Source organism: Sceloporus undulatus, chromosome 1 (genome assembly GCF_019175285.1).
Source record: "Sceloporus undulatus isolate JIND9_A2432 ecotype Alabama chromosome 1, SceUnd_v1.1, whole genome shotgun sequence".
NCBI classification, from domain to species: Eukaryota; Metazoa; Chordata; class Lepidosauria; order Squamata; family Phrynosomatidae; genus Sceloporus; species Sceloporus undulatus.
Genome location: NC_056522.1, coordinates 257,499,853 through 257,527,362, shown reverse-complemented (window position 1 = coordinate 257,527,362; position 27,510 = coordinate 257,499,853). Strand labels below are relative to the sequence as shown.

Sequence of the window (27,510 nt, the reverse complement as noted above, 5' to 3'; positions counted from 1 at the left end):
ACAAGAATCTCTTCATTAATATTAATTATTAAGTTTATCAGACGTCATTTCCAGCCCAATCTGGGGAACACTGAAACTGAAAATGCCTTTACCACCTTGGCCTATTGATTAATTGTTTCTCTTTTTCCAGAAACAAGAATCTCTTCATTAATATTAATTATTAAGTTTATCAGACGTCATTTCCAGCCCTGTCTGGGGAATAGGCTGGGATTGGAACAGAACGGGATGGAACAGAGGAGAATGGGTGTTATTGCATGGATTTGGCCTCCAATGCTGCCAGGAGTCCCTAAGCCATTCCCCAGCCATGCTATGGTCACCAATTTTGAAGAACAGAAGCTTTCCGTTCTTCAAAATTGGCGGCCAAAGCACAGCTTAGGTACTCCCAGTGGCATTGGTGGCAAAATCCATGCAACAACATCCATTCTCTCCTGTTCTGTTCCCAGCCAGTGCTCGGATCGGGCTGAAAATGACATCTGATAAACCTATATGTTGAATTATATTTTCAAGGGGAGTGGGAATTTAAGTCAGAACATAAAATACTTGTGGTCCCAATGACACTCAGTGAATACTGAGAGCATTTTTTCCCAGGGAACAATATGGATCAGGTAGTATGCTGATTTTCTACATTAATATCCTTTCCTGGCCTTTCTGGAGTTTTTCAGTCTGAGTTGGGCAGTGCCTAGTGTCATGAATAGCAAAGAACAGGGGAGAGGGAGGGATGGAGGGAGAAGCAGGAAGAATAAGCCTGCAGCTTACTGTCTTGTGATGAAGAGGAATAGGCAGGAAAGTCCACCAGTGCAGAAAATGAGGGAGGAAGGAGAAAAATGGGGACATGACAGACAAGACAATACAGAGAAAGGGAGACAGTAAAAGAGCAGACAGAACTGCACAAGGGTCACAACAGAGAGAGAAGGACTGAACAGAGTGGTCAGACAAAAAGACATGCAGAGACCTGAGAAAGCGAGAACCTAAATGGGAGAGTGTAGAAAGACCAGAGGAAGATTGCAAAAGAACATTGGAGGACAGTGGCAAAAAGACATGCGGGCAAGAAGAGAAATCCGTGGAGATGAACAAGAATTTGAAGACATCTCTAACTGATTTTTGTTTTGTTTTGTTTTTGAGGTTTTTTCAAAAAGAAATTACATTATCACAAACTCAAGCAACTGTTGGTTTCCTTTTCACCCAAGTTCAAAACAGGGATGGGGCTAAGGAGTGAAAGTATGGATGAATTTTCCACCTTCATTCTGCTAAGGATTTTACTGCGATAACATAAATTTAAATGTCAAGTTAGTTAGATGGGGAGGACTTAACCAGTGGGTGTCTTCTCTACCTTTTTAGTACAAATCTAGCTCAATGACACTTTACTCACTAACTGTTTCCATCTCTGCTTCTCACTGCCCACCATTATAACAGGGGTATCATCCAAGCTGCCTTTGTTGCAAGAACAATCTGCAAGCACATAAGACACATATGGTTTTCTAAAAGAGCAGCTATATCAATGCAAGGCAACAGAAATAACAGAAAAATGAAGGATTTTACTGCACAAGAAAAGAAAGACAAAATGGATCAGGAGAGTAGTGCCTTTCCCTGTGCTGTTCTGCATGATGTTGTAGCATTTCCATTCTCTTCCCGAAGGGAGATGGTGGTCAAAGTGTGGCTTTTGCCAAATGGGAAAAATCCATTTGGGAAAAGGCACACTTTGATTATATACTTTCCTCCAATTTTCACTCCTTCTTCCTCTAGGTCTAAGTCTGCTTTATATATGATATTTTCTACATATAAGCTGAACAAACAGGGTGATAAATTGCATCCTTGTCTGATTCTCTTTCTGACTGGAAAACACTCTGTTTCTCCATACTCTGTTCTAATAGTAGCCTCTTGTCCCATCATTAGTAAAATTTAAACCTTGTTTATCGGGTCTAATATATTCAAATAAGTGGAGTCACTTTTTTAGAATGGTTAAGAACTACATGAGGAACTTGAGGCCTATATAAGAATGAAATGACTTAAGGCCTTTGGTGGTTGCCTAGATCACAGGAAAAAGGTTGGTTACCCAAAGAAGTTTGGAAAGAATGAGCAATACCAGATTCAGGTTTTGAATTAAAAATTAAAATTAAAAAAGAGAGCATGGGAGAATGAGAGAGAGAGATAGAACAGCCTGAGATATATTGTCATTGTGGGCAGCTGCCTTAGTTGTTCCAGCTGTGAGCACAATTGTTGGTGCCAAAAGAAAAGGCTGATCTCAGAAATCAGGTCACTGTGTCCATATCTTTCACTGCATGCTTGGATATTTTGTTCGGGCCACTTAGCCCAAGCAATAGGATTCCATCCCTGCTTTTCACAGTCTAATAGATCTTATTGTTGACACTGGGTTATTTTAAGCTAAACACTTTCATTTCTCTCCCCTCAAAACCTTCTACTTTCCTAAAAGGCTGAAACCCTGGAGGCTTCTGTCATTTTAATCTCAATCTCTTTCATCCCAACCTGAATATCTCCCTGCTATCATCTTTATTTAACCTAAAAGTCTAATCTCTATCAGAGGGAAAGAAGCATGATATGGATTCTTCCCAGCCCTTAAGCACTTCAATGTTTAGCATCATCTGGTGTCACACAGTCTGTATTATTTACCTCAGTTCATATTTCAGAAGATTTATTCCAATGGATAAAGGTAGGTTGTTTCTGCTATGACAGCAACATAGTCATATTCTTTAGATGAAATTGTACAGATTTACTTGCTGGTTTTATATGACTGCAAAGTAAGACTGAATCTTGCATGGCCTTATGGCGTAGTGCTGCAATTGTCAAGCAGGCTTCAGCTATCAAGACTAAATCTTGATAGATTTAAATACTTAGTCTAAGTATTTTGAGAACCTGTGACAACTGCCTGTAAATCACTTCATACTGATGGTATAGACTTGCCAGGGGGAAGATTTCCTGGCATGCCAGAATCGGGTCCTTCTGTTATCTTACTTAGCCTCCCTTGCTGGGACTATCCTGTCAAGGTTTACTGCCAATGTTCAATAAACCATTAAAGGATGAATTATGTGATCTCAGGTCAGACCTTTAGCTGATCTAAAGGGCAGAATTTAATTACTCTACTATACAACAACACAAAACAAATGGATGAATAATGAGAGATGGAGCTCTTGAAAGAAATAAAACTCCAGGGATAGAAGTTCTTTGTAGCTGTAAGAAGCCTCAAGTCCTTCCAAATCCCGGATGCTAGACTCATCAGTCTCCTGCATTGCATAGACAAAAAAGTGAAAGGGTAAAAAATGTACTGAATCAGTTCAGACTGTTGAAAGAGATGGATGCCATTTTTTAAAATTCTAGATAAGAATTAAAAATAACACTCTCCCTGAGAGTATGAAACTGACACATCAGGGATAGTATTTCAGTTCCCACTTTCCTCTTGGTAGTTTTTTTATGTGTAGCTAATTTCCAGAGGATTCTTTTTACCTAAGGGTGGATTCACAAATACAGGTCACAATTCTGTCAGTCTGTATAACTGCACTGACATTGGTTTCGATGGCATGGCACAAGGTAATGCAGTGGTGGGGTGAAATGGCACCACAGTGAAGAAGAGGGGCAGCACACAAAATCATCTCTGGCAAGACAGATAGTCCCTGGGACCTGGCAGAGTAGTTTTCTCTGAGAATGCAGATGGGTTTATCTCCTGTCCTCCTGCTGCTTTTGTGCACCACTCCAACAGTGGTGGATTATAAACCTCTGGCAGGACTCACTGTTTGGAATCAAGTGTTATTTAATTTTAAAATGTGATTGCTTGTTTTGATTATTTGCTAGCCTGTAGCAACATTATTTTACTCTGGATTTTTTTTTTGATCTTTTAAAAAAAAAAAAAAACCAGAAATAGGTGCAGAGCCTGGGAAAGTTACCGTTAAAAACCTTAACTCCTACAATCTCCCATCCAGCATGGACAGCTGCACAGTCCATATCCATTTCCAGACCAAAAAAAAAAAGCTTTAGAAAGGAGAGGAGGCACAATAAACAAAAATGATATGAGGAGAGAATCTGTATTCTTGGTGTGGGACATGTTTTAATAAATAGAAGCACTCCAAAAATACAGATAGTCTCCTGCCCCTGTATCACCTAACTCAATTATTTCACATCATTCAGAACCAAGCTAAACCATCTGTGAAATGAGGTAATGAGTTCCATGTGTCTGTTCTTTCTAATTTTAAGGAGCAATCATTGGGAAGTGGAAGGAAGGGGGATCAGGACTAGAACCACAGGGTAAATGGGTGGCTGGGGGGTAAATTATTGACATCTACAAAAGCTTCCCTTCCCAGGTGAAGGGGAGTGTCAGGGGAGAAATTTTCATCAGGACCTTGAAACAAAAGGAAAGTGGTGTCCCGTCCCCATGTAGATCCATCCTGACCCTGATTTGCTATTTTTTTAAAAAAACAACAACAGTCAAATAGATATAGAAATTTGCAAGCTGTTGTTGTTGTTGTTTTGACTACCTGGACATTTCAGTGTGTTTCTAAGTGCAATCCCCCAAATGCACGTGGCTCCCCCCTCCATGTACACCTTTTTGTGACAGCTTTTCTTTGCAATTTATTTGTTTATTGATTTTTAACACTAACAGTCTGAGATAATCAAAATCATAATGCTATACCTCCAGAAAATAATACAAAAAATATTAAAGAGAGAAGAAATTGAAAGAAAGAAAGAAAGAAAGAAAGGACAACAATGATATATAATTAAAAAGCAGTAGCGCTCTGACCTCCCACAATCTGAACTATAATGAAAAGAAAAATAAAAAAGATCAAAAATATGTAATTCTACATTACAAATCCAAAAGAACAGTCCTACTAGAATTACAGTGGGCCCTTACCTTACGAGGGGGATCTATTCCAGACACATACACCCCACGTAAGATGAAAAATGCATATGCTCGAGCCCCATTGAATATAATGGAACCTGGGTGCAGTGGCGTGTGCGCACCATTATATTGCCGTGCGGTTTCAGCGTAATCTGAAACCTTTGTTAGGTTTCTTATTGCTCAAAAAGTCCACAAGCAATTTCCAATATTTCACACACATACAAAAATCTTCAGCTGGCTTAGCTTTTAGAACCTATGTTAATTTGGCCATTTTGGCTAACTCAGCAACCTTAACAATCCGTTCTTCCATTGTTGGCATTTCAGTCCATTTCTAACTTTATGCCTTGAGGGCACATAACAACAATAATAAAGTGAATTCTAAGCACAGTGAGTAATTAAAGGCCTCCTCAGTATCTGTTAGTCTGACTGGCCTGAATGAAACATGAAAATTTAGTGTGGTATTTATTTGGCCAGATTCTTGGCAGGTGTTTGCACAGATTTATGGGAAGAGTGGTTATTTACCTCAATTATGATTGAATCTGATCCACTGTTTCCCAGGGAAGCTATTTAATGGCAACTCAGAAAAACAGAATCAACAACAACTGCAATGGGGCCCTGTTATAATGACTGTTGTAGCATTAATTAAAATGGTTATTTTAAAAAACAAGATAAAAAAATCCAGAGTAAAATAATGTTGCCCCAGGCGAGCAAATAATCAAAACAAGCAATCCCATTTTTAAATTAAATAACACTTGATTCATATTGGTGGCAGTAACTCCCTATGTAGTCCTGAAGGCTAAAAAAAGACCCATAATAATTATGTATTTTTCATATTGGCCTATCTTCCTGCTGCAAAACATGTCCTTGTTGTTCATAATCGAAAGAAAGAACTTTACATTTCCTTTTCCCATCTCCCTTATTGCCTGCCTCGGTCCAGACAAATGCTGCAAAACACTGTACTTGAGTTTCAAGGATGGATTGAGTCTCTCTCAACCTCAGTCCTCTGTCAGATAAGATGAGTAATAGGTGGATCGTAACATTCAAACAGCGAACAAACCAAATGCAGTCCATCAGGTATGGATAGCAAACCCTCAGGAGAATTTTTCTAGACTTTGTGGTTGTTCTGCCTGCCTATCACTGCATAAAGAATGGTAGCAGAAAGTGGGTCTACGCATCTGGCAAGAGAAAATGCATGGCTGGTAGAGTGTGGTTACAAGTAAAGCTTGGGGGGGAAGTTATTCTTAGGGCCCTTTCACACTACACCATTATAGCATTATGATCCCACTTTAACTGCCATGGCTCCATTTTATGGAATCCCTGGATTTGTAATTTAGGGAGGGGTATTTACAATTCTCAGCCAGAGAACTCCAGTCAAAGTACAAATCACAGGATTCCATAGAATGTTGCCATAGCAGTTAAAATGGAATCATAACAGTATAACTGTGTAGTGTGGTAGGGTCCTTAAGGACTACCACATCCTAAGTGCTCATGTTGGCCAAAGGATTCTTGGAACTGTGGTCAAAAATGTTTTTTAATTGCAAACTGTGTAGGACTCTATTCACTAACTGAGAACAGATTGTCTGTTGCTGTTGCTCTTTATGATCCACATTTAAACATCATCAAAAAGTGGCAGGGAGGACGTGGCTCAGCCAGAGTGGGACGATGGCACTGAGTAAGGAGGTTGTTGCACCATGCCTCTATTGCAGTCTTGTTCAGAATTGCAACCCCTGCACCTGATATTCACAATAGCAGAAAAGTTCCCATTGATGTCAAATAGCTAACAGTAGCCACAATGGTGGCAGAAGAGATACAATGTGGTGGTGGTGATGAGCTGTTTCTGATTGGGACTGGCCCTGGCTGAAAGGGTCAAAGTTCTTCTCCTCGTGCACAAGGGTTGCAATAGGGTTATAGTGACTTGGGGGGGGGGAGCAAATGCAGGCATTGCTCCACAATTAAGAATTCTGCCCCCCAATGAAATTGTCCTTCAGTCCCTAAATTTCTAGCATTGCAGTTGAACATTTAGATATATACGGTAGTTCAGGCATTAGAAGAAAAGGATATGGTAGAATCCTGCAAAATTAACTTACTAAAACGTTGTACATGTATACGGAAGCCTTTCCATGCATGTGCACTTTGTATACTGCAGGGCTGACATTTGGTGCGCCTATAAATGTGTGTGCAAATTCATTCTGAACTTGGCACATGTGTTGACACCAAACAGATGTTAAATGCTTCAGCAGAAAAAAGCAAATTTTGTAATTTTGGCTTTTGAAAGTAACATATTGGAAGGAATATCAAGTGAACAGATCTTCCTCCCACCCGCCATTACATGCCATACATTTATTTATTTTTGAAATTTACTATGCAATGGTAAACTATTTGACAAACGTCATGTCTAGTTTAGCATTTAATGAAAGCACAAGCCTTGATTATATGCCTAAATTGAATTCCAAGTGCATTCCCACACTATGTACTGATGATCAACAGATTATCACTGAAAATTCAGTATTAATCAAAAATATAAAAAGAGCTGGTTCCTTGAAAGCCAGAGAATTAAATTCAAAACAAAAATGCATTTAGTTCTGAACAGGGGTATGATGCACAGTATCCAAGATGTCTTTCACTCTTACTGACTTAATACACAGATTTGATTTATCTATGTATTATTATGGTCACTTCCTGAGATCCACTGAAAAAGTTCACTGTTTAAATGCTTTGATTATTTATCATATAGTATGCCATTTTTCTTTCACAAGTCCTTCAAGAACACAAAGGAAACTTAAAAAACAACAACACACCAATAAAATGCAATGTGAGGAGGAGGAGGAAACAACAACTAATGCAAGGCCATATCAAAATACGCCTGATGTAAAAGACAAACTCATATTTCCAATCATCAGCACTAATTTATTTATTTGTTTATTTATTTATTATTTCTATCCCACTTTTCCTCAGATTAGAAATCAAAGCACTTTACAATGATTAAAAAAATTAAAAAGACACTGTTAAAAATCCACAACATGCAAAAGTTAAAATAAGATTAAATAATCAAAAATATTAAAACCAAAAACATACATCATTAAACACACACACGTGAGCAGAACAATTAGCAGTATCCATCACATTGTGTAAGATGGGCCTTATATAGTCAAATGCCCGTCGGAATGGAAAACTTGTTTGCAAAAAGAAAGTAGGGTGCCAGTCTAACTTATATGGAAAGAGAGTTCCAGAGCCTGGGAGCAGCCACTGAGAAGGCTCTGTTCCATATTCCCATCAGTTGTACCTGTGAGGATGGTGGGACAGAGAGAAAGGCAGCTGAATTCTACTTTGAGATTAGTGATAGGGCAGTTCCTTCACTACACCTGAGGCTAGCAAACTGGTGGAGAGAGGTAAAAGAAAGGCTGTGTGGCACACACATTTCTAACTTCAAGCAGAGGAAAATGGTTGTGGGGGAGCCTCAGGAGATGGGCTGTTACACTGTCCCCCACTCCCCAACACCTGCTATCCTGACAGAGCTGCCTTCCTCCAGGTAATGATAGCATCAGCCCTGACCCAATGAAACAGCATCAGTAAATACATCATTACTGGGTCTCTTTTCTGCTTAAGGTGAAACAGCAAATTATGTTCCACTCCACCACATCAAAGTTGGTCATATTATTTGCATTTTAACCTGTTCCCTACGGTACAAAATATACCTGTGGCCCTTCGTATCCACAGATTCAACCATCCACAGCTTTAAAATATTCAAAAACTATATAAATTCCAAAAAGCAAACCTTGATTTTGCCATTTTATATGAGGGACATCATTTTACTGCACCATTGTATTTAATTGGACTTGAACACCCATGGATTTTGGTATCCACAGGAGGTCCTGGAACCAAACCCCAGCAAATACCAATGGCTCACTGTAATAGTAAATTAAAGAACTGACCATTTGTGGCCTTTCACAACACCCAAAATCCACTGTCTTAGGCCCTCTAATGGTAGAGCTGTTCCTGCATCAGCCATAAATATATTTTACTGTATATTTTAACATGTACCCTTATTATTGTTTACTTTAGATTGTACACCTCAGGAAAGTCTTTATCAACTGATTATGTACAGCGCTGTGTAAGTTTACAGTGCTTTATAAATAAACTGTAATAATAATAACTCTAGAGAATAAGAATACCTTGACTTGGTAGCGAAAAGATAATATAACACGGATTTGTATGGGCACCACTGAGGAAGATATTCTATATAAACACAAAGAAGTCCCCATGTCCTGCTGCCAGATATCTAGGACATAGAGTTTGGTATTACATGAATTCCCTCAGTGTTTTGCTGGTGGTTCACTCATCTGCTGTTGCTTTTGCTTGTGGAGGAGACTTAGAGCTAAATCTAATTGTTAGTCTCAGCAACTGGAAACCAACTGAATTAATGGAACTAAAACAAGGATTGAGTTACAACCTTCCTATTGATTCACTGGGTATTTTTCAGTTGACACGAGCAATTAGTTTCAGGCTTTTGTCTTATTATAACTTTCTTCTTGGGCTCAGTTTGCATGCAATACTGTATCTGGAGGGGCAAGTCTAGCACTCAAGGCAGCTTACAAAAGTTAAAACAGACCCTGCTAAAATAAAAAATTACAACATACACCATTTCCAAGTTCAGCTTGACATCTAGCCCCAATAAACTAGCCTTTTGCCTCTGGTGTGGTATACCATACCATTGCCAGTATGAACCAAAACTCAACTGCTAGTTCACTCTGTGTTCACAGCTAGACGCAAGGGGACCATCTCTTCTTTTGTCTCCGAAAGCAAAATGTCTTGGGCTGGTCCTGGTCATTTAAGAGTCAGAAGGGAAATGAGTGAAGAATTTCTTCCCCACCCCAGTTGATACAGATGTTAATCAGAATCTCCTGGCTGCTATTTACTGCAAAGGAGAGTAAAAACACCTGAATGATGCCCTTTTGACTTGAGAACAGAAGCAAGGGAATAGAATCACTTTAAGTTTTGGGTGCTGTAGGTAACTGGCAACTTAAAAGGGCAACTTAAGCTGGGATTTCATTATCACAGAAGGCAGCCCGCTAAAAAGTGTAGGTGGGTAGGGAGAAGACCTAGAGCAATTACTAATAAAAATGGAGGAAGAAAATGCAAAGGCAGGCTTATTGCTGAATATAAAGAAAACAAAGATAATGACCAAGGAGAATCTACACAAATTCAACCTAGACGATGAGGAAATAGAAATAGTAAGAGTTTTCATATCTGGAATCAAACATTGATCAGACTGGGGACTGCAGTCAAGAAATCATTAGAAGACTAAGAATGGAGAGGGCTGCTATGAAATAATTAGAAAAAATCCTAGTACAGTTGGCCCTTCTTATACACAGATTTTTTTATACACCGAATCAAGCATATACGGTTTGAAAATGTTCAAAAAAAGTATAAATTTCAAATATCAAACCTTGATTTTCCATTTTTATAAGGGACACCATTTTGCTATGTCATATTTAATGGGACTTGAGCATATATATAATTTTTATACCGCTATTCTTTGGAGATCATAGCGGTATACAGAAAATATAAAAACAGTGTAAAACAACAAGGCCCCTCCACAGGAGATCTTGGAACCAAACCCCAGCGGATAACAAGGGTCCACTGTATGTATAGATATACAACTGAGCATGAAAGTTAGAATCATACAAGCCATTGTATTCCCTTTTACCATGTATGGATGTAACAGCTGGACAGTTAAGAAAGTGGGTAACAAGAAAATCAATTCATTTGAAATGTGGTGCTGGAGAAGATTGCTGAAGATACCATGAACAGCCAAGAAGTCAAACAAATGGATGCTAAAACAGATCAAACCAGAAATCTCTCTGGAAGTCAACATGACTAGATTAAGGCTGGTGTACTTTGGCTCATCATGAGAAGGCACGACTCGTTGAAGAAAACAATACTGTACTAGGAAAGGTGGAGGGAAGCAGAAAGAGAGGAAGGCCACATACTAGATGGATGGACTCCATTAACGAGATCATGGGTATGAATTTGCAAGAACTGAGCAGAGCAGTGGAGGACAGGGAATCTCTTGAAGATGTCTCACCTACAGGTCACCATGGGTTGAGGTCGACTGGGGAGTAGATAACAACAACAAACAACAAGGGGGAAGAGCGGCACTGGCTCCAGACACACCTCATCCAAAGATCCTTGAGAAAAAACTGAGAAGAAAAGGAAAGTGCCACTTGCATGGGCTAAATGAAGGAATAGAATTGAGAAAGAATGGAGACTGAAGAGGTACCTTTTTGGATCGCCATAGCAGATAGAGCCATTAGGATCACATCCAGGAGATCCATCACTGCCACTGTCTCTCATGTGGGTGTGCGATTAGCAACAATGATCTTCATAGCTGGGGCAAGGAAAAGACCCAGCCACTTTCTTCATTTAAATCTCTTGACGTTGTGACTAGTTTCCACACAGTAATTTCTTTCACATGCTTGTGGTTTCAGTCACCAGGAAACTGTCAGTGTGCTCCAAGTCCCGGTGGTAACCCAAGAGGGTTGAAAAGTGTACTACAATGAAATAATGGTGCTTGAGGTAGTTGCAGTGGCAGTGGTGGTGGTGGGAGAAACAAAATAAACCTGTGTGACCATAGTTACATAATATGAAATGAGCACCAGGTTTTCCACCACTAGGAATAATGGCAATGTTTCAAAATATTAATAGTTCTACAGTCAGCCTTTCTTATACACGGATTTTTTATACACGGATTCAAGCATACACGGTTTGAAAATGTTCCAAAAAAGTATAAATTTACCTTGATGTTCCATTTTTTATAAGGGACACCATTTTGCTATGACATTATATTTAATGGGACTTGAGCATACACGGATTTTGTTATACACGGGGGATCTTGGAACCAAACCCCAGCGTATAACAAGGGTCCACTGTACTTAATTATTTGTGTCCTCTTGGAGTCACTTCACCTTTTGTTTTTTATCCCCAATCTACATATTCTTTCTTCCTTTAAAGGCCTTTTGGTGGAAACAGCTGGTGTCAGTGATTATAATTACTACATTTCCATACATTTTCATCTTTAAAGTAGATATTTCCACCAGCCTCAACATCCTAATATTTTAATCTGTTCTAATTTCCAGTCATAAAACTTAACATAAATTGTTTGAGTTCTCTCGCTGAAGAAGGTGGTTGCTTGAAGAAATTCCTTTTTTAAAAAGGACTTCTGGTTGATTTTGTAATGTCAGATAATGACTCCTTTGGGATCTTTCACCACAGAAGAACCAAGTTCAGTCCACCACAATCCTCTCTCATTGAACGCTGTATTACATTTCACAATTTTTTCACACACACAGTGCAGTCCAGAGTGCAATGCAATCCACAGTACAGTTGTCTTTAGTCTGGTGCTCAATCCGCATAAGCTAGAACAAAAATATGTTGCAGAAGAAATGTGTCACCAAATGATTTTAAATATAACATCTGTCTCTATCCTGACCTTGCACAAAGGAAAGCCTCTAATTCAAATCCCCTGAAGCTTTGAAATGCTGCCCTCTAATGGAAAACACTCAATATTACAGAAATATATAGATGGGCTGGGTTATGTGTGTGTACTTGTATGTGCCCTCAAGTTGTTTGTTGACCTATGGTGACCCCATGAGTTTCATAGGGTATTCTTAGGTAAGGAATATTTAGAGATGGTATGTCAGTTCCTTCCTCTGAAATATAGCCTACTGCACCTGATGGTCTCCTTAGTGATCTCCCATCCAAGTACTAACCAGGTCTGACCCTGCTTAGCTTCCAAGATCAGATGTGATCTGGTGCCTTTAACATATTTAGACTATAAGGCTGAGATAATATGAAAAATAAAGCTTCCAGAAAAGGAGTCTGCAGACTTGGCCAGGCTTTCTTTTGACCCAAAGGCAAAAGAAAGTTGTACAGTGGACCCTTGTTATACGCTGGTGTTTGGTTCCAAGATCCCCCGTGTATAACAAAATCCGTGTATGCTCAAGTCCCATTAAATATAATGACATAGCAAAATGGTGTCCCTTATAAAAAATGAAAAATCAAGGTTTGATCATTTAAATTTATCCTTTTTTTGGAACATTTTCAAACCGTGTATGCTTGAATCCGTGTATAACAAATCCGTGTATAAGAAGGGCTGACTGTATCAGTTTTCCCAAATCAATGGGATTTAATTTGGGGAAGGTATGTGGAGATCATTTTTTATTGTTAAAGAATCTATAAGGGGGTATGCTGGCTTCTGGCGTGATAAGAATCTCAGTCTCTGAGCTATTTGTCGTTCACACACAGATGGAACTGCCTTTGAACATCACCTGCCCATCTACATACTCCTAAACTCTGCTGTTTTCCTGATCCATACCTTTTCTGCCCTTACTGCCAGCCTTGACAATAAGCTCCAAAGAGGATTAAAAAGTCCACAGTGAAGGATAAGTCTCTTTTAAAGATGTTGACAAAGCAGCATGTAATGTAGGAATTCTTATGAGAAGACCAGAACATACAACTGGGAGACACGGAAAAATGGTAGCTTTTGTCTGGGGTATATCTTTGTAATAGATACACTGTAGTACTAGATATAGTCTAGAGATCTTATGCTGATCAAATGTGTGCTGAATCATACTATGGTGCTATGATGCAATCAGTACTGTGCCTGAATTTCATGAACCTGACTAGCTTCCGTTAAGGTTAGGTGCCATTTTGGTGCTGTAGTTCATGTTGGCAGTGGTCAGCATAAACTCTGCCATGTTTATTTGCTTTTTGAAGAGAAATTATTTCTCCAGTTATCATTAGCTCTGTTTGAGCCAGTGCAGCAGCATAGAGTCTGGCCAGTGGATACACAGCTCCAGCCACATGCAAACACAATCTGTTTGGGATACAGCTTGGCTGTACAGCAGCTTGGATGTAACTCAGGCAGAGAAAAGAAGAGCCATTGCCAAAAGATTATTTGGAATGCAATTTCTGTGTCAGATGTTTCCCTTTCCAACTTAATTTATTACTAGGAAATATATCCATTGTAGCTCCTATTATTGTCAGTGATTTTGCACATGATTTGAATGAAACAGAAATTTGAGTGATAGCACTTATGGTCCTTAAAATTTATTTCATACCGTTCCACACAAAAATGGACAAAACCAGCAATTTCCCACACATGCTGTGAAGTTGCAAATCAATCCCAAACTTCCATGGAAATATTAGAGATGTCAGTCTAAATGTCATGTTCAGTAAAAATCAGTTCACAAGTGTGCATTGTAGAGCAAAAAAACACAAACAAAACAGAAATATAAAGTAGTTGGCTAACTGAGCCTCAAGTTTTAGTACCTTCGGGTTCCACTAGACTACATACCACGTTTAGTAATTATGTGGCCAAGCACATAGATTTGTATAGTATAATAAACACACATTTTAAATTATAATGTAGATTCAAATTAATTCAGAATAAGTCTAGGCATCATAGAAACAACTTAGATATTCTGGCCTGTCCTAAATACCCAGTTTATGCTCACTTCTTATGCTGAAATATTTCTCATTTCAAAACACCACAGCTAAGTAGAAGGGGAAAATATGAAATGACCCTGATTACTCAGTTCTGCTTCAGTTTTTGAAACGTCTGTCCTTCAGTCTTCCACTTGATGCCCTTTAAGTTACCTTCCCAAAATATATAATATGGAGATCCAGGAATCCCTCCCCACTCATTGTGCCAGGGACCAGTACCATATTTATGACAACTGACTACAATTATTTCTTTCTCTCCTGGAAACTTACTATGGACAAGGCTCATGTGTATGGCACTGGTCTAGAGAACACCACTTTGAATAGCTCTGCTGTAAGTGGTCTCTTGTTAAAAGATGATGAAAATCAAGAACAAATTCCAATTGTTTGTTCCCCATAATTGGGGAGGAATTGGGGAATGGAGAAGCTAATATATGATGGTGAGCTGTCCAAATGGCACATAAATTATGCAATACAGCCCCACATATATGAATTACAAACAAATCATGCTCATTTTAACTGGATAACCCTATTGAATAAACCTAAACAAGAAGGAAATTGAAATAGTAAAAGAGTTCCCACACCTTGGATCAAACATAGATCAGAATGGGGACTGCGGTCAAGAAATCAGAAGACTAAGAATGGAAAGGTCATCAATGAAAAAACTATGAAAGATCCTAAAGAGTAAAGATATACAACTGAGCACATAAGCTAGACTCATCCAATCCATTGTATTCCCCGTCACCATGTATGGGTGCGAGAGTGAAGAAAGCAGATAAGAAGAAAATCCACTCATTTGAGACATGGTGCTGGAGAGCAGTACTGAGGATAGTTTGTCACTAAAAAGATAAACAAATGGGTCCTAGATCAGATCAAGCTGGAAATCTCCCTGGAAGCCAAGATGATCAAGCTGAAGGTGTTGTACTTTAGCCAAAACCTGAGAAGGCATGACTCATTAGAAAAGATAATCGTGTTAGGAAAGGTGAACAGAAAGAGAGGAAGACCTCAAGCTCAGTGGATGGATTCTATAAAGGAGGTCACTGATATGAATTTACAGGACCTAAGCAGTGGAGGATAGGAAAACTTGAAACTTCTCATCCACAGGGTCACCATTAGTCAGGATCGACAGGAAGGTAGTTAATAACAACAAATCTTACAGGCCAAGAGATCAATGCTGTGGAAGGTTCTATGGTACAGGGACGTAGCCGGGGGGGGGTGTCTTGGGGTCTGGACCCCCCCTTCCATTATAAAAATGAATGGTGTGTGCTGCTGCGCCACTGCACCCAAGCCCCATTACAATTGTGGCACTTAGTCTGGACCCCTCCTTCCTAAAATCTTAGCTATGTCCCTGTATGGTAGCAACTATTTCTGCCCCAAATTAGGTGTTGTGTGCCTTCAAGCCAACCCTAATTAGCGGTGACCTTATCACAAGATTTTATTGGCAAGATTTATTCAGAGGAGATTTATTTGCCATTGTCCTTCTCTGAGGTGAAGTCCCTGGCTCCTTGGAGTCCTCGTCTAATGTCACTACACCACACAGTGTCTCTAAATTATTTACAACAGTTTCCTTTAAAAAGAAAGAAGGAAAAGGATACTTCAGAACTCATTGTTTTAAAATTTTAGTATGATTATCTTTCTCCTCATTGCAAATGTGTCTCCCTCCAAACAGTGATATTTGTGTATAATGAATTTGACAGCTGCCACATTGGCTTGCAGGAAACTGCAACAATAAGGTCATTTTCATGCATGATACTAAAATGCCCTAACTCTCTTTTTCTTTCCATGTGTTAATGATAATCTTCTGCAGAGAACAAATTTGAAATCAAATTGAGATCCTCTTCTAGCAAAAGGGAAACCTGCGGCCCTCCAAATATCACCAGACTATAACTCCCATCATTTCTGACTATGGGCTAAGACTAATGGGAACTGAAATCCAATGACAGCTAGAGGGCAATGGATTCTCAACCCTTTCCTAGGAGTTTATCACATGGGAAGAATTTCTCTTAATTTTGAATGAAAAGAAAGTGGGGCCAGAACACATTCACGTGAATTTGCTAGTTCAGTGAATTTATGTGGATTCAAATTGCTTTCGAACTGACTTCCCATTGCCCGAAAATAGCTTGCCATTGTCCAAAATTGCGTGTGATCACCTCTCATGCAATAACATGAAACCCCATGATTGCGTTTGGACTGACTTCCCATTGCCCGAAATTGCATGTGGTAGTCTATCACGCAGTAATGTTAAACCCCATGATTGCGTTCAGATTGCCATTTGATTAAACGTGCCCTAGTTAATGGCACGTTTTGAATTTATGTTACAGATTCAGGAAATGCAACATGTGTGTATTGAAAATATCATGTGAAAAATGTCCTTAGGGGTTTTGAGAACAGCAAACTCCCAAAAGTGTCAGTGGAACATATTTTCTAATTTGGATAGATCTGCACACTTCAACATACGGTAGGTCACGTTCTATTCCACCCACTTTTTGTTTTCTGGCAGTTAACTGCATATATTTAGGTTAGCTCTTGAATACAAATGCTTTTCATTTATGCTAGAGAGATATGAATTCCATCTCGACTTGTCACCACCTTTTCCTGACTCCTTAATGTTAAAATATAGCATTACTAAATAAGAAGCCATTCCTTGAAACCAAGGAATACATGATAGATTTCACCCTGCACTGCATAGCTGCAAACTCTCAAGTCAGTTGTTATGGTTTGGGGAGTTGAGTTGGAAAGTTGAGATAAGGGAGAATTGCCACCCACCCCCACTCTGTGTTTCTATGACTATAAAAAAAGACTCTGTAAATGTTCAAACTGATTGGATAAATTTACTATAGCAGATTCCTTTATATTACAGAGCTAAGCTGGTGGCTGTTCTTAACCATTAGCAGATACATGAATGGAATGCCTCCCCTCTTAGGAATGTGCCAATTTAATACTGTATTTGATTTTTTTATAAAAACAGAATTGCAGAGTTTGGGGAGAGGAAACATATGGATTCAGACAAAAAGAGGCAATACTACTACAAGGATCATTCTGAAAGTAGTTTTTGGCCTGCAGAAATTAGAGAAGGGGTGTATCAGAATGGGTTTAAGCTGAGGTTCTCCACCTGTGCTCAGTCAGTATATTTGCAAAAATAAACAAACATATTACAAAATGCCCATAAGCCTATTGAACCCGCTTTCCAAAAGGAATAAAAGCTGAGCATCTCTCATGACTCAGAGAACTGGGGAAGTGTAAGACTATCTCATATATAATTTCCAAACAAAAGTCAAGATGTTCAGAAGACTGAACTCTGTTCCTCTCCTGACCCCGCAAATAGTTTTGTGCTTTGGTGGAATGGTAGCTGTCACACAGCCTTCGCCTATAAATTTCTAATCTGAATTAGACAGACTAATCTGGGATAAAGGCAGAGGTTAATGATGCATCCCTGTCTGTCTAAACCATAGTTATTCCTCCAGACTGACTGATTGTGAAAGTTTAATGACAGGGCAGAGGTTTAGGGTAGCTTTGGGGAGCAGACTGTCATGACATCTATGTACCCACACAGAGGCTGAAGCAGGGATGTTGCTATTGGTTGGGGAGGGAGAAGGCAGTGTCCATCCAATTAAGAATTCTACCCTCCAGTGACATTTTCCTTTGGTCCTCAAACTATTTGCATTTCAGAAACTTAAAACACCATATGAGCATTTATAAAGACAATTGAGGCATCCAAAAGAGGGGGGGGGGGCAGGTAAACCTACCAAGGGAATGTGAACACAGCAAATATTCGGGTTTTAGGTGAACAATTTTTCAAGTGTCTTATTTTCTGCAAGGCTAGAAATTGGGGGACTGGTGCAAATTTAATAGAGGGAAGAATTCTTATTTGGGGTAGCAATACCCTCATCTCCTCCCTCCTGTAACTGCACCCCTGTGAATGCAGCAGGGATTTGCCAGATATGTATAACAATATAAGAAACATCACTTGGCTTTGATGGCATGCTACATGTTGACACAGAGTGAAGTACAATGTACAAATCTGTAGTGTTCTGCCCCCTCCAGGATGCCTTTGTTGCTGGTGTTGCTGTGTACCTTCAGGTCCTTTCCCACTAAAATGAGATTATCATGGGGTTGTCATTGCAAGATTCATTCAGAGGAGGTATGCCATTGCCTTCCCCTGAAGCTGAGAGCATGTGACTTGTCCAAGGTCACCTAGTTTCATGGCCAAGTGAGGAATCAATCCCTGGTCTCCAAAGTCCTAGTCCAACACTCTAACACTACAGCACACACTGGCTCTCCAGGATGCCTACTGTGCCATAACACACTCAGCTGCTTGCCTGCCTGCACCCCAGCTCCACAGATTTACTTGTGCCACCAGCATGTTGTCTGCCCTCATGTGCTGCCCCAAACACGTGTCATTCTTGGTTATTTGGTAATTACTCACCACCCAGAGCCGATTATTGTGGAGGCTGAGGCTGAGTAGTTAATAGCTGACTTGATTTATAGGTCTTCCAATTTGCTACTTAAATTGCCTCTAGCAGTGACTGTCTTTACAAATGTCTCATTAAATTTTATTTAGTCAAATGTCTTTGCCTTGTTACCAAAATGATTTTTAAAGCCGATAGTAAGTATCTCTGTGGGTCAATAATACCTATCTTCTCATTACGTTTACAGATTACAAGGATATATTGAATCTGTACCTAGTATTAAGACATGCCTGCCAACTTTAGCTCACATAGTACTGGTATTTGGGAAATGGATTTTCAAGTATGTAGTGAATGTTGAAATTGGGATAGTATTTTAGTATTTTTCAGATGAGCTATACTGAGTGGCTACAAAACATATGGCCTGGAAAATATGGTTGGCCATTTAAATGTGTATTTTCAAGTGCAAGTTTGTATAATTAAATGGGCTTTAATGTACATATGTAAATGAAAGATGCCTTGCCTTAAGGCTTTCACAGTGGCTAACAATCATATTGTAATCATAATACATTAAGATGAAAACATCAGTAACAAAGTAATTAAAATGGCAGAAATAAAGCAGCAGGGGTGATAACAAAAAGATAAACATAAAAAACAGAGTAAAACCAGCTTAGCTGACTTTTAAAGACCCGAGACCGCAAAGACAAGAACTGTCATCCAAATTAGTGAGCTATGTGTCTTTTTGGTCATTATGGAGAATGGAATTCTCTACTAATGATCTTACACAACAACCCAAATCCCTATGGGACTCACTTTTTATCTCCAGTTTCCCCAACTCCACAGTTATTAAGTGCTCAGTGGAGAGCTAGGGGCATTGGACAAGTGTCTGACTGTTATGGACAAGTATCTGGTATTCCATCTCTGAGATATGATACACCGGGGTAGGCAACCTTTTTGACCCGGGGGCCGGGTTGCTGTCCCTCCGACAACTGGTGGGCCGAAGCCAAAAAATAAATACAGTGGTACCCCGGGATACGAATGCGCCGGGTTACGAATTTTTCGGGATACGAAAAAAACCCAAAGGGGATTATTTCTTTCGGCTTCGGAAGGTTTTTTCGGTTACGGTTTTTTTTTTTTTTTTTTTTCCGCCACCGGAGGGCAGCAGAGAGCTATTTTTCCATTAGCGCCTATGGGAATTCGGCTTACGAAGGTATTTCGGGTTACGAAATTAACCGCGGAACGAATTAATTTCGTAACCCGGGGTACCACTGTAATTAAATATTTTTTTTAAAAAAAATTATATAAATAACTAAACCGGGACAAATGTAGGGCAGAATTTTCAAATGGAGGACACTTTTTTTAAAATGGAGGACATGCAAAAAAATTGCTGATTTTTTAAAAAATGTTAATATAAATGCATGTTTCTGAGGCTTCTATAGACAATTGCCCCCCCTTGCCCCTGCTTGCCCCGCTTGCCCCCCCTTGCCCGCTGCTTGCCCACTTCCTCCTGATAGGCCAAATGCCCCGGTGGCAATCGGCGGCAGGACCAGGCTGGGGCCAGTCCCAAGGCCTCGCCGGCTGGATCCGGCCCACAGGGATACACCAAGGCCTCATTCCCACTATTTTTTAAACCGGATCACGAATCGGTTCAAACTGGTTCAAACAACCCTGGTTCCCACTTAATTCGAATCGCTGAAGCAATTCCAAGAGGGGGTCATACTCTAGATCTATTTAAACCATGTCATTTTGATGTCATTTTCCCACTTCTTTTTTGCTGAATCAATTTATTTTGCAATAACGCGATTCAGCTCAAGTGTAAACCAAATGTGGATTTAAATCCGCTCCCTGTGACATGGGTGAAGGTGGGCTTGCCCCTCTTCCCAAGCTTCCTGGGGGGCTGCTGCAATTGCTATGGGTGCCACCGCCGCTGCTTCCCTAGCCCCCATTTCTTCCTCCCAGCGGTTCCCCTCTGTACTCACTGGGGAGCCCCTCGAACACCCCCAGGGGACAGGTGGTGGTGTGGCACCAATGATCCAGTCTCCCTCTCCCAGAGAAGGCTGGTGGTCCCCCTTTGCCAAGCTGCTGTGTTGTCGCCTTCCTCAGCCGTATGCCCCGCCCACGCCATGGAGGATCAAGCTCAGGGAGGGAACCTCCGACACTGCAACCTCTTGCCCCTTCCCTGGCCCCTTGCCTGGACTAGGATGTGCCATGGAGGATCAGGCACGGGGAGGGAAGCTCTGGCGCTATAGCCTCTTCCCTAGCCCTTTGCCTTGTACTGGGAGAGTCAGTTTGACCAGGGGGAAAGGAGCTGCTTCGATTGGTGCAAATGTAGTGTGAACTATGCTCTGCTGCTGAACCGATTCACTGATTCAGATCAGAAACTGAATTTACTGTAAGTGGGAATGAGGCCCAAGACAAGTTATATCTGTATTAATGGGTGTACCTTCAGTGCAAAGGCTGTTTTTAAAATTCATTTATAATCCATCCTCTATCTGGAAAGTTTAGAAGGAGATTTAATATGGCATTGAACTGAAATCAACCTTTACACTAGTCCAGACTCTAAGGGAGAGCATTCCACAACTCGGGTGCCACAGCAGAGAAGGCCCTCTTCCATTTCTTTTCATAATATACTGACCTAGATAAAATCCTATGAAAACCCTTCTCAGCAGATCTCAGTACTTGGGCAAGCATATATAGGGAGAGGTCTTCCCTCAGATATCAATGTCACAAGCCATTTATGGCTGTAAATGTAATAATCAGCACCTTGGGTTAGATATGGAAACAAATAACAATGTGTGTAGTGCTTTTACAACTTGATGCAATGTGATTTCTGTAAGATGTTGCACACAGCAAGCTAGCTGCTGCATTTTGTCCTAATTTGAGATTTAAACACTAATTTAACTATCTTAAGCCTGCTTAGCCTAACTCAACATCTTTTTCTTGAACTTCAAAAAGAATATATGCATTGTGTTCTATGTATTTGTTTGAAATTTTACTGCTGGACACTGCTTTTAAAGTTTTGGATATAAGCAAAATATAAATACGTGACAATATTTGCAGCTTCAGTCAGGGACGTAGCCAGGATTTGGGGAAGGTGGGGGAGTCCAGACTAAGTGCCACCATTATAATGGGGCTTGGGTGCGGCGGCACAGTGGCATGCACCATTCATTTTATCTAATGGAAGGGGGGGTCCGGACCCCAAGGACCCCCCCCCCCGGCTACATCCCTGCTTCTGTGTTGTCTTCATGGATTTTCTCACATAGACCTCACTGCAATAGTGCAAGGTGGGGTTATCAGATTCCATTTATAACAAAGTTTCTTTATAATAGTGATGTGGAAGGGAGAACTGTAGAAGGAATAAAGTCTCCCACTACAGAAGCTCTGTGATGGGAGAAAATGTACTCATTAAACCTACTGGACAATTATTAATTCACAATACTTTTGTTCCATATGAAATTTTATTTCTGTTAAAAAGGGCACATGGGGAATCTTCTGTTATGTCAGCCTCCTTTGGCTTACCTCGACAATAGACTCTCTGGCACCCTAAAAGAAGAGCAGATTTCCACCAGAATAATGAGCGGTGGGAGAGATTCCCTCATGCTCAGAATACAACTACACTATCTGACTCTTATGTACTAAGGAATGACAGATTATTGTTCTGGTGTGTGGCAAGTTACATATTAATTGGATAACATGATCAGACAATTGGAACAATAGCCAGCAGACTCTTAATCAACTCATGGGAATTGTGAGATAAAATCTCTGTTCTGTAGACTTCTAATTGTCTGGCCACATTACCTACTTTGCATGTTAAAATGATAGCTTAAATTACTGGGAAGGGTCATCTTGCTTTTCAGAGAGGGTTTTTCAGCTTTAACTGTTCATTGTTTTTAGCATTTAATCCATATTCCTCTTACTACTACTGTAATAGGAACGCAGTGTTCAAAAGAATTTATGTTTGGCAGCATTCTTGTTCGAACATGCCCTTTACTGCAGAGTTACACAGAAACGTCCTCAGGGATTGTGATTACCTTTCTAAATCTACCATTTCTTTCCTCAGAGGACTCATTTGTGGAATTTTATGGGTGGTCCAGATGTTACCTATTTCAAATGGTAGTCCTCCCAGGTTTCCTCACGGTTATCTTCCACTTCCCCTCAATAAAAAAATTGGGTGAAAAAAGATGGAATAGTGTCTTTTGAGAATTAGTGGTAGGAGCTCTCCATCTGGAAGTGTCACTGTCAATAATTTCAGCATCTTTTGCTGCTGGTGGTTAGTTTGTTCAGTTAACCCATTTTGGATTTTAGTTCATAGTTTAAATGAGCTACCCAATAGTTGCTGAACCTCTTTGGCGGGACAGGATCTAATACTTCTGACAAATCCTTTAAAACTTGAGCAATAGTCCAGAGTGGATTCACTTCTTCACAGGTATGGAAGCCACTAGCCTCCAACTGCAGTGCCCCCTCCCAATTTTTTTAGCAGAACTGAGGACCAGTGGGAGAAAGTTTTACCTTTCTCTTCCCAAATATAACCTAAAACAAGAAGCAAGTGTCTTCTGTAAGGAGGCTAACATTAAATGGAGGCAAAGCTATGGGTAAGGAAATACAGGGACAATTATAAACAGTGGGAGGAATGTGTATTCACCTTCAAGTCATTTCCAACTTATGGTGACCCTGAGATGAACTTATCAGGGGGATGTCATGCAAAATTTGTTCAGAGGAGGTACGCCTTGCCTCCCCCTGAAATTGTGAGCATGTGACTTGCCCAAGGTCACTCAGTTTATAGGGTTTTTTGTGGGGTTTTTGGGCTCCCTCTGGATGTCCCAATCAGGGAGTTTTGACAGACTCATTAGCACAGAAAACCACAAAGGAAGGATGAGGATAAGAGGAAAAAACAAAAGAAATATGCTGCTAGGCCCAGTTTTCAAAATAGCAACTTGGGTGTACCTGCACTACACAATAATAGCTCTTTGATACCACTTTAATTGCCATTGCTCCATCCCATGAAATCCTGGGTCTGGTGGTTTGGCAAGGTATTAAGAATTCTCTAGTCCACTCCCCTGAGTAAAATTAATTTACTCAGTCATTACATTGGAATTAGAGTTATCTGGCAGAGAGTACTACTTCACAAAAATACAAATCCCACGTATAAATACCCCTTGTGGTTTTCTTAAAAATTGTGTAGAAGTAGGGTCTTAATTGCTGAATGAGGGTGTTTTCCAGAATCTCCAGGGGGAAATCCACAATTCCTCTTCTGTTGATCTAAGTCACTGCTTGGAAATAATATGGTAGCCATTCATTTGTTACCCTTAATTTGTTAAACTGTCCAGTAGCCCTTTGTGAAATATATTACTCTAATCATTAAATGCCAGTAGTGGGTTTTTAAAAAGTGACACATCAGTGTTTCTTGTTACTTTAATTTCCTATTGGCTACTTTTAAGTAATTTTAAATGATTTTCATCCCAATTTAATGACTGAGTAAATTAATATCAATACCTACAAATTAATATTGGTTAATGATTTTGCTCTAAAACAAACTTTGTCAAGCCCAGATCTATGTGGCTCTAAAACAGAGCTGACACAAAGAGGTAAGAGAAGCAGTTAAAATAAATCAGCTATCATCATGTAGAAAAAAATTCTTTGCTGTTGTTGTTGTTGTATACCTTCAAGTCATTTCCAACTTACTGCAACCCTAAGTTGAACCTATGACTGGGTTTTCTTAGCAAGTTCCTTCAAAGGGGGTTTGCCATTGCCATTGTTCTGAGGCTGAGGGAGTGTGCCTTGCCCAGGGTCACCCAGTGGGTTTACATGACTGAATTGGGATTCAAATCCTGGTCTCCAGTGTCATAGTCCAATGCTCAAAGCACTTCAAACATTGGTGGGTTTAAGCCACTTGTCTCTCAGAGAATATAATTTTTCAAAAATAGGCTGATTTCAGGAGGAAGAATGCCATACATTGATAACAGAACCATAAAACTGGAACTGGAAAAAGTCTCAAGAGCTATCTCGTTGAACTCTTTGCTTAAACAGGCTATGTTTGGAGAGAAGTATTCATTGAAGATCTCAGGCCACCAAGAAAAGGACAGTGGTAGGTTTATCTTTGGAGGAAATCCTCAACCAGATGCAGTAAGTTCACCATATCCATTTTGCTGCAGTCACTTCTGTCAATCTGCTTGCCCTTCCCCTGGCCCCAAATTGCACAGCCACCAAACAGAGTGAGTTGGGTAGAGAAAAAAACACTGTCCCATTTTCGCATCTGTCTCCCATTGCACAGCCAGACAAAACTGTTGTGCAAGGAAGTACTGGATGCCTCCTTGTATAATATCTTGTTTAATATCCAGAAAATTCCTTGCAGTGAAATGATGCCAAGTTTTTTTGGTTATGTGTCTTCCAAGACAGCTCTATCATGGGGCTTTCTCATTAAATTTATTCAGAGGAAGTTTGTCATTGCCATCCTCTGAGACTGAGAGAGTATGATTTGCCCAAGGTCACCCAGTGGCTTTCCGTGGCTGAGCAGGGATTTGAACCTGGGTCTCTTGAGTCCAATACTCAGACCACTATGCCATGCCAACACATTTATGACCCCATCACTTCAGCATAATTTATCAAGAGAATTCTTGCCTAGGTATCCAAATACTATAATGTTATCTCCCACGTATAATCCTTGTATGCTTTCCTCCTCCTCCTCCTCCTCCTCCTCCTCCTTTTTCAGGAGCCCTGGTGGTGCAAAGTTCAAGACCAGCAAAAGAACTCAAGCTCGACTCAGGCTTGCATCCTTCCAAAATCGCTAAAATGAGTACCCAGATTGTTGGGGGCAAACTAGCTTACAGTTGTAAACTGCTTAGACACCGCCTTAGGTGGTATGAAGCGGTATATAAATGAAGCTTGTTTTGTTTTGTTTTGTTTTCATTCTACAATAAATCCATGAAGTAAGAAAGGATCAATAGCTGCACTGTGTCTTTTGATTTCTATTACTAGAGAAGATCTCTGTCAGGAAGCATGTCCCATGAACAGGCAGAAACAGGAATAATAATATTAATAATAATAATAATAGTTTGTATTCCGCTTTTTCAGAAAGAATCAAAGTGGATTCCAACAGTATAAATAAAACATCAAACAATTAAAAATTACAGTTTAACCCCCCCAAAAAACACCAACCCTCCCCCCAGTGATAAAAACAGTAATCAACCTATAAAAAAAGATTAAACATCAAGAAATGTAAAACTATCCAATAGGAATACATTAAAATTTTTGGGCAGAATCTTTCTCTAGTGGGGGAGTGGGCAGGGTGATGGTTCAGGGGGCTCCAAGTGTTTGTCAGTGGGGCTGTGCCACGATTTAGCATGTCTGCATGACATCAAAGGTCATCATATAAGATAGAATACTGTAAGGATGTAGCAAAAGAGAGGGGTCAAATGCATTCCTCCCCCCTAAGAACTGTACTCCCGCCATTTAAGTTTTCTTTCATCCCCCAAGTTTCTAGCATTTTGTTGTTGTGTGCCTTCAAGTCATTTCCGACTTATGGTGACCCTAAGACAAACCTTTCATGGAGTTTTTTGGCAGGATTTGTTCAGAGGAGATTTGCCATTGCCTTCCCCTGAGGCTGAGAGAGTGTGTCTTCCCCAAGATCAGCCAGTGGGTTTCATGGCTGAGCAAGGAATCGAACTCTGGTCTCCGGAGTCAAAATCTATGGCTTAAACCACTATGCCATTCTGTCTCTCACTAGCATTGCAGCTGACCATATAGAAATACAGTGTAGGCATCCACAAAAAGGATATGGTAAAATCCTGAAAAACCCCAACACTAACACTTCATGAATGTACTAAAGTGTTGTACATGTTCAAGGAAGCCTTTTCATGCATGCCCACTTTATTTGCTGTAAGATTTTCCTGTGGTGCATCTATAGGTGTGTGTTTCAAAATTCATTCTCCACTTTAACACAGGCATTCACACCATACAGACATTCAATGCTTCATCAGAAAAAAAACACATTTTTGAAAGTAACATATTGGTAAGAATTTCAAGTTCCCCATACATATGCAGAGAAAACTCCACACGGGCTTCGTAAACAGTTCAAATCACTATAATAAGATGACTTGCATAATAAGCATCTACTTCCTACTCTTACACAACCATTTTGTGTGTGGAAAACATTGTATTGTAAATTGATTTACTTTTTTGGAAGCCCATACTAATTAAAATGCATTAACAGTTATTTTTGTCATTACCTAGGAAAACCTTTTCCCTACAGAAACCTCTTTTAAGGCGACCAGTGCTCAAAACCATCTCCCCACCCTCAGTGAACATTGTCTTGCTCCTGGAAAACTGTAAATTCCAAACAATCATATGAGTACTGTTCACCAATCTAACATATCCCTCCAAGAAGACGTCTTAGAGATAACATGAGCCTATTCCATTGACAGCTGTAGAAAAAGAAAACAGAAACCTTTAAAAGTGATAGGGAAGTAAATTAGCATTGGTATCAACTGTTTACTCTCTTGAAAAGAAAGACGAATAGGTGTGGCTAAAGTTTGATTAGTTTTTATGACTCCCCGACATCTCATCTCATCAAGAAGGAAGAAAATACCATCAGAAAGATTTTGAGTGAAAAACACTGCTCTTTTATTTAAGGGTGAGAGCCTGAAGGGGAGGGATAAAACATGTGAAGGCTCATGTGAAAGGGGAACCCGCTCTAGATAGCGTAATATAAAAGTTTCCTTTCAGGGAAATGAGCTGTCATATGATGTCTGTATTGGAGCA

General features: G+C 39.9%; 1 protein-coding gene across 1 annotated transcript in view; it reads right to left on the bottom strand.

Annotated features, from left to right (window-relative positions):
• CD6 (CD6 molecule) overlaps window positions 1-11,236 on the bottom strand; it is a 74,406-nt gene extending 63,170 nt beyond the window's left edge. The window contains exon 1 of the mRNA XM_042445542.1: window positions 11,127-11,236. Coding sequence (XP_042301476.1) covers window positions 11,127-11,181 — 55 coding nt within the window. The 5' untranslated portion in view covers window positions 11,182-11,236. The remainder of the gene's footprint in view (window positions 1-11,126) is intronic.
• Window positions 11,237-27,510: the final 16,274 nt, after the last annotated feature.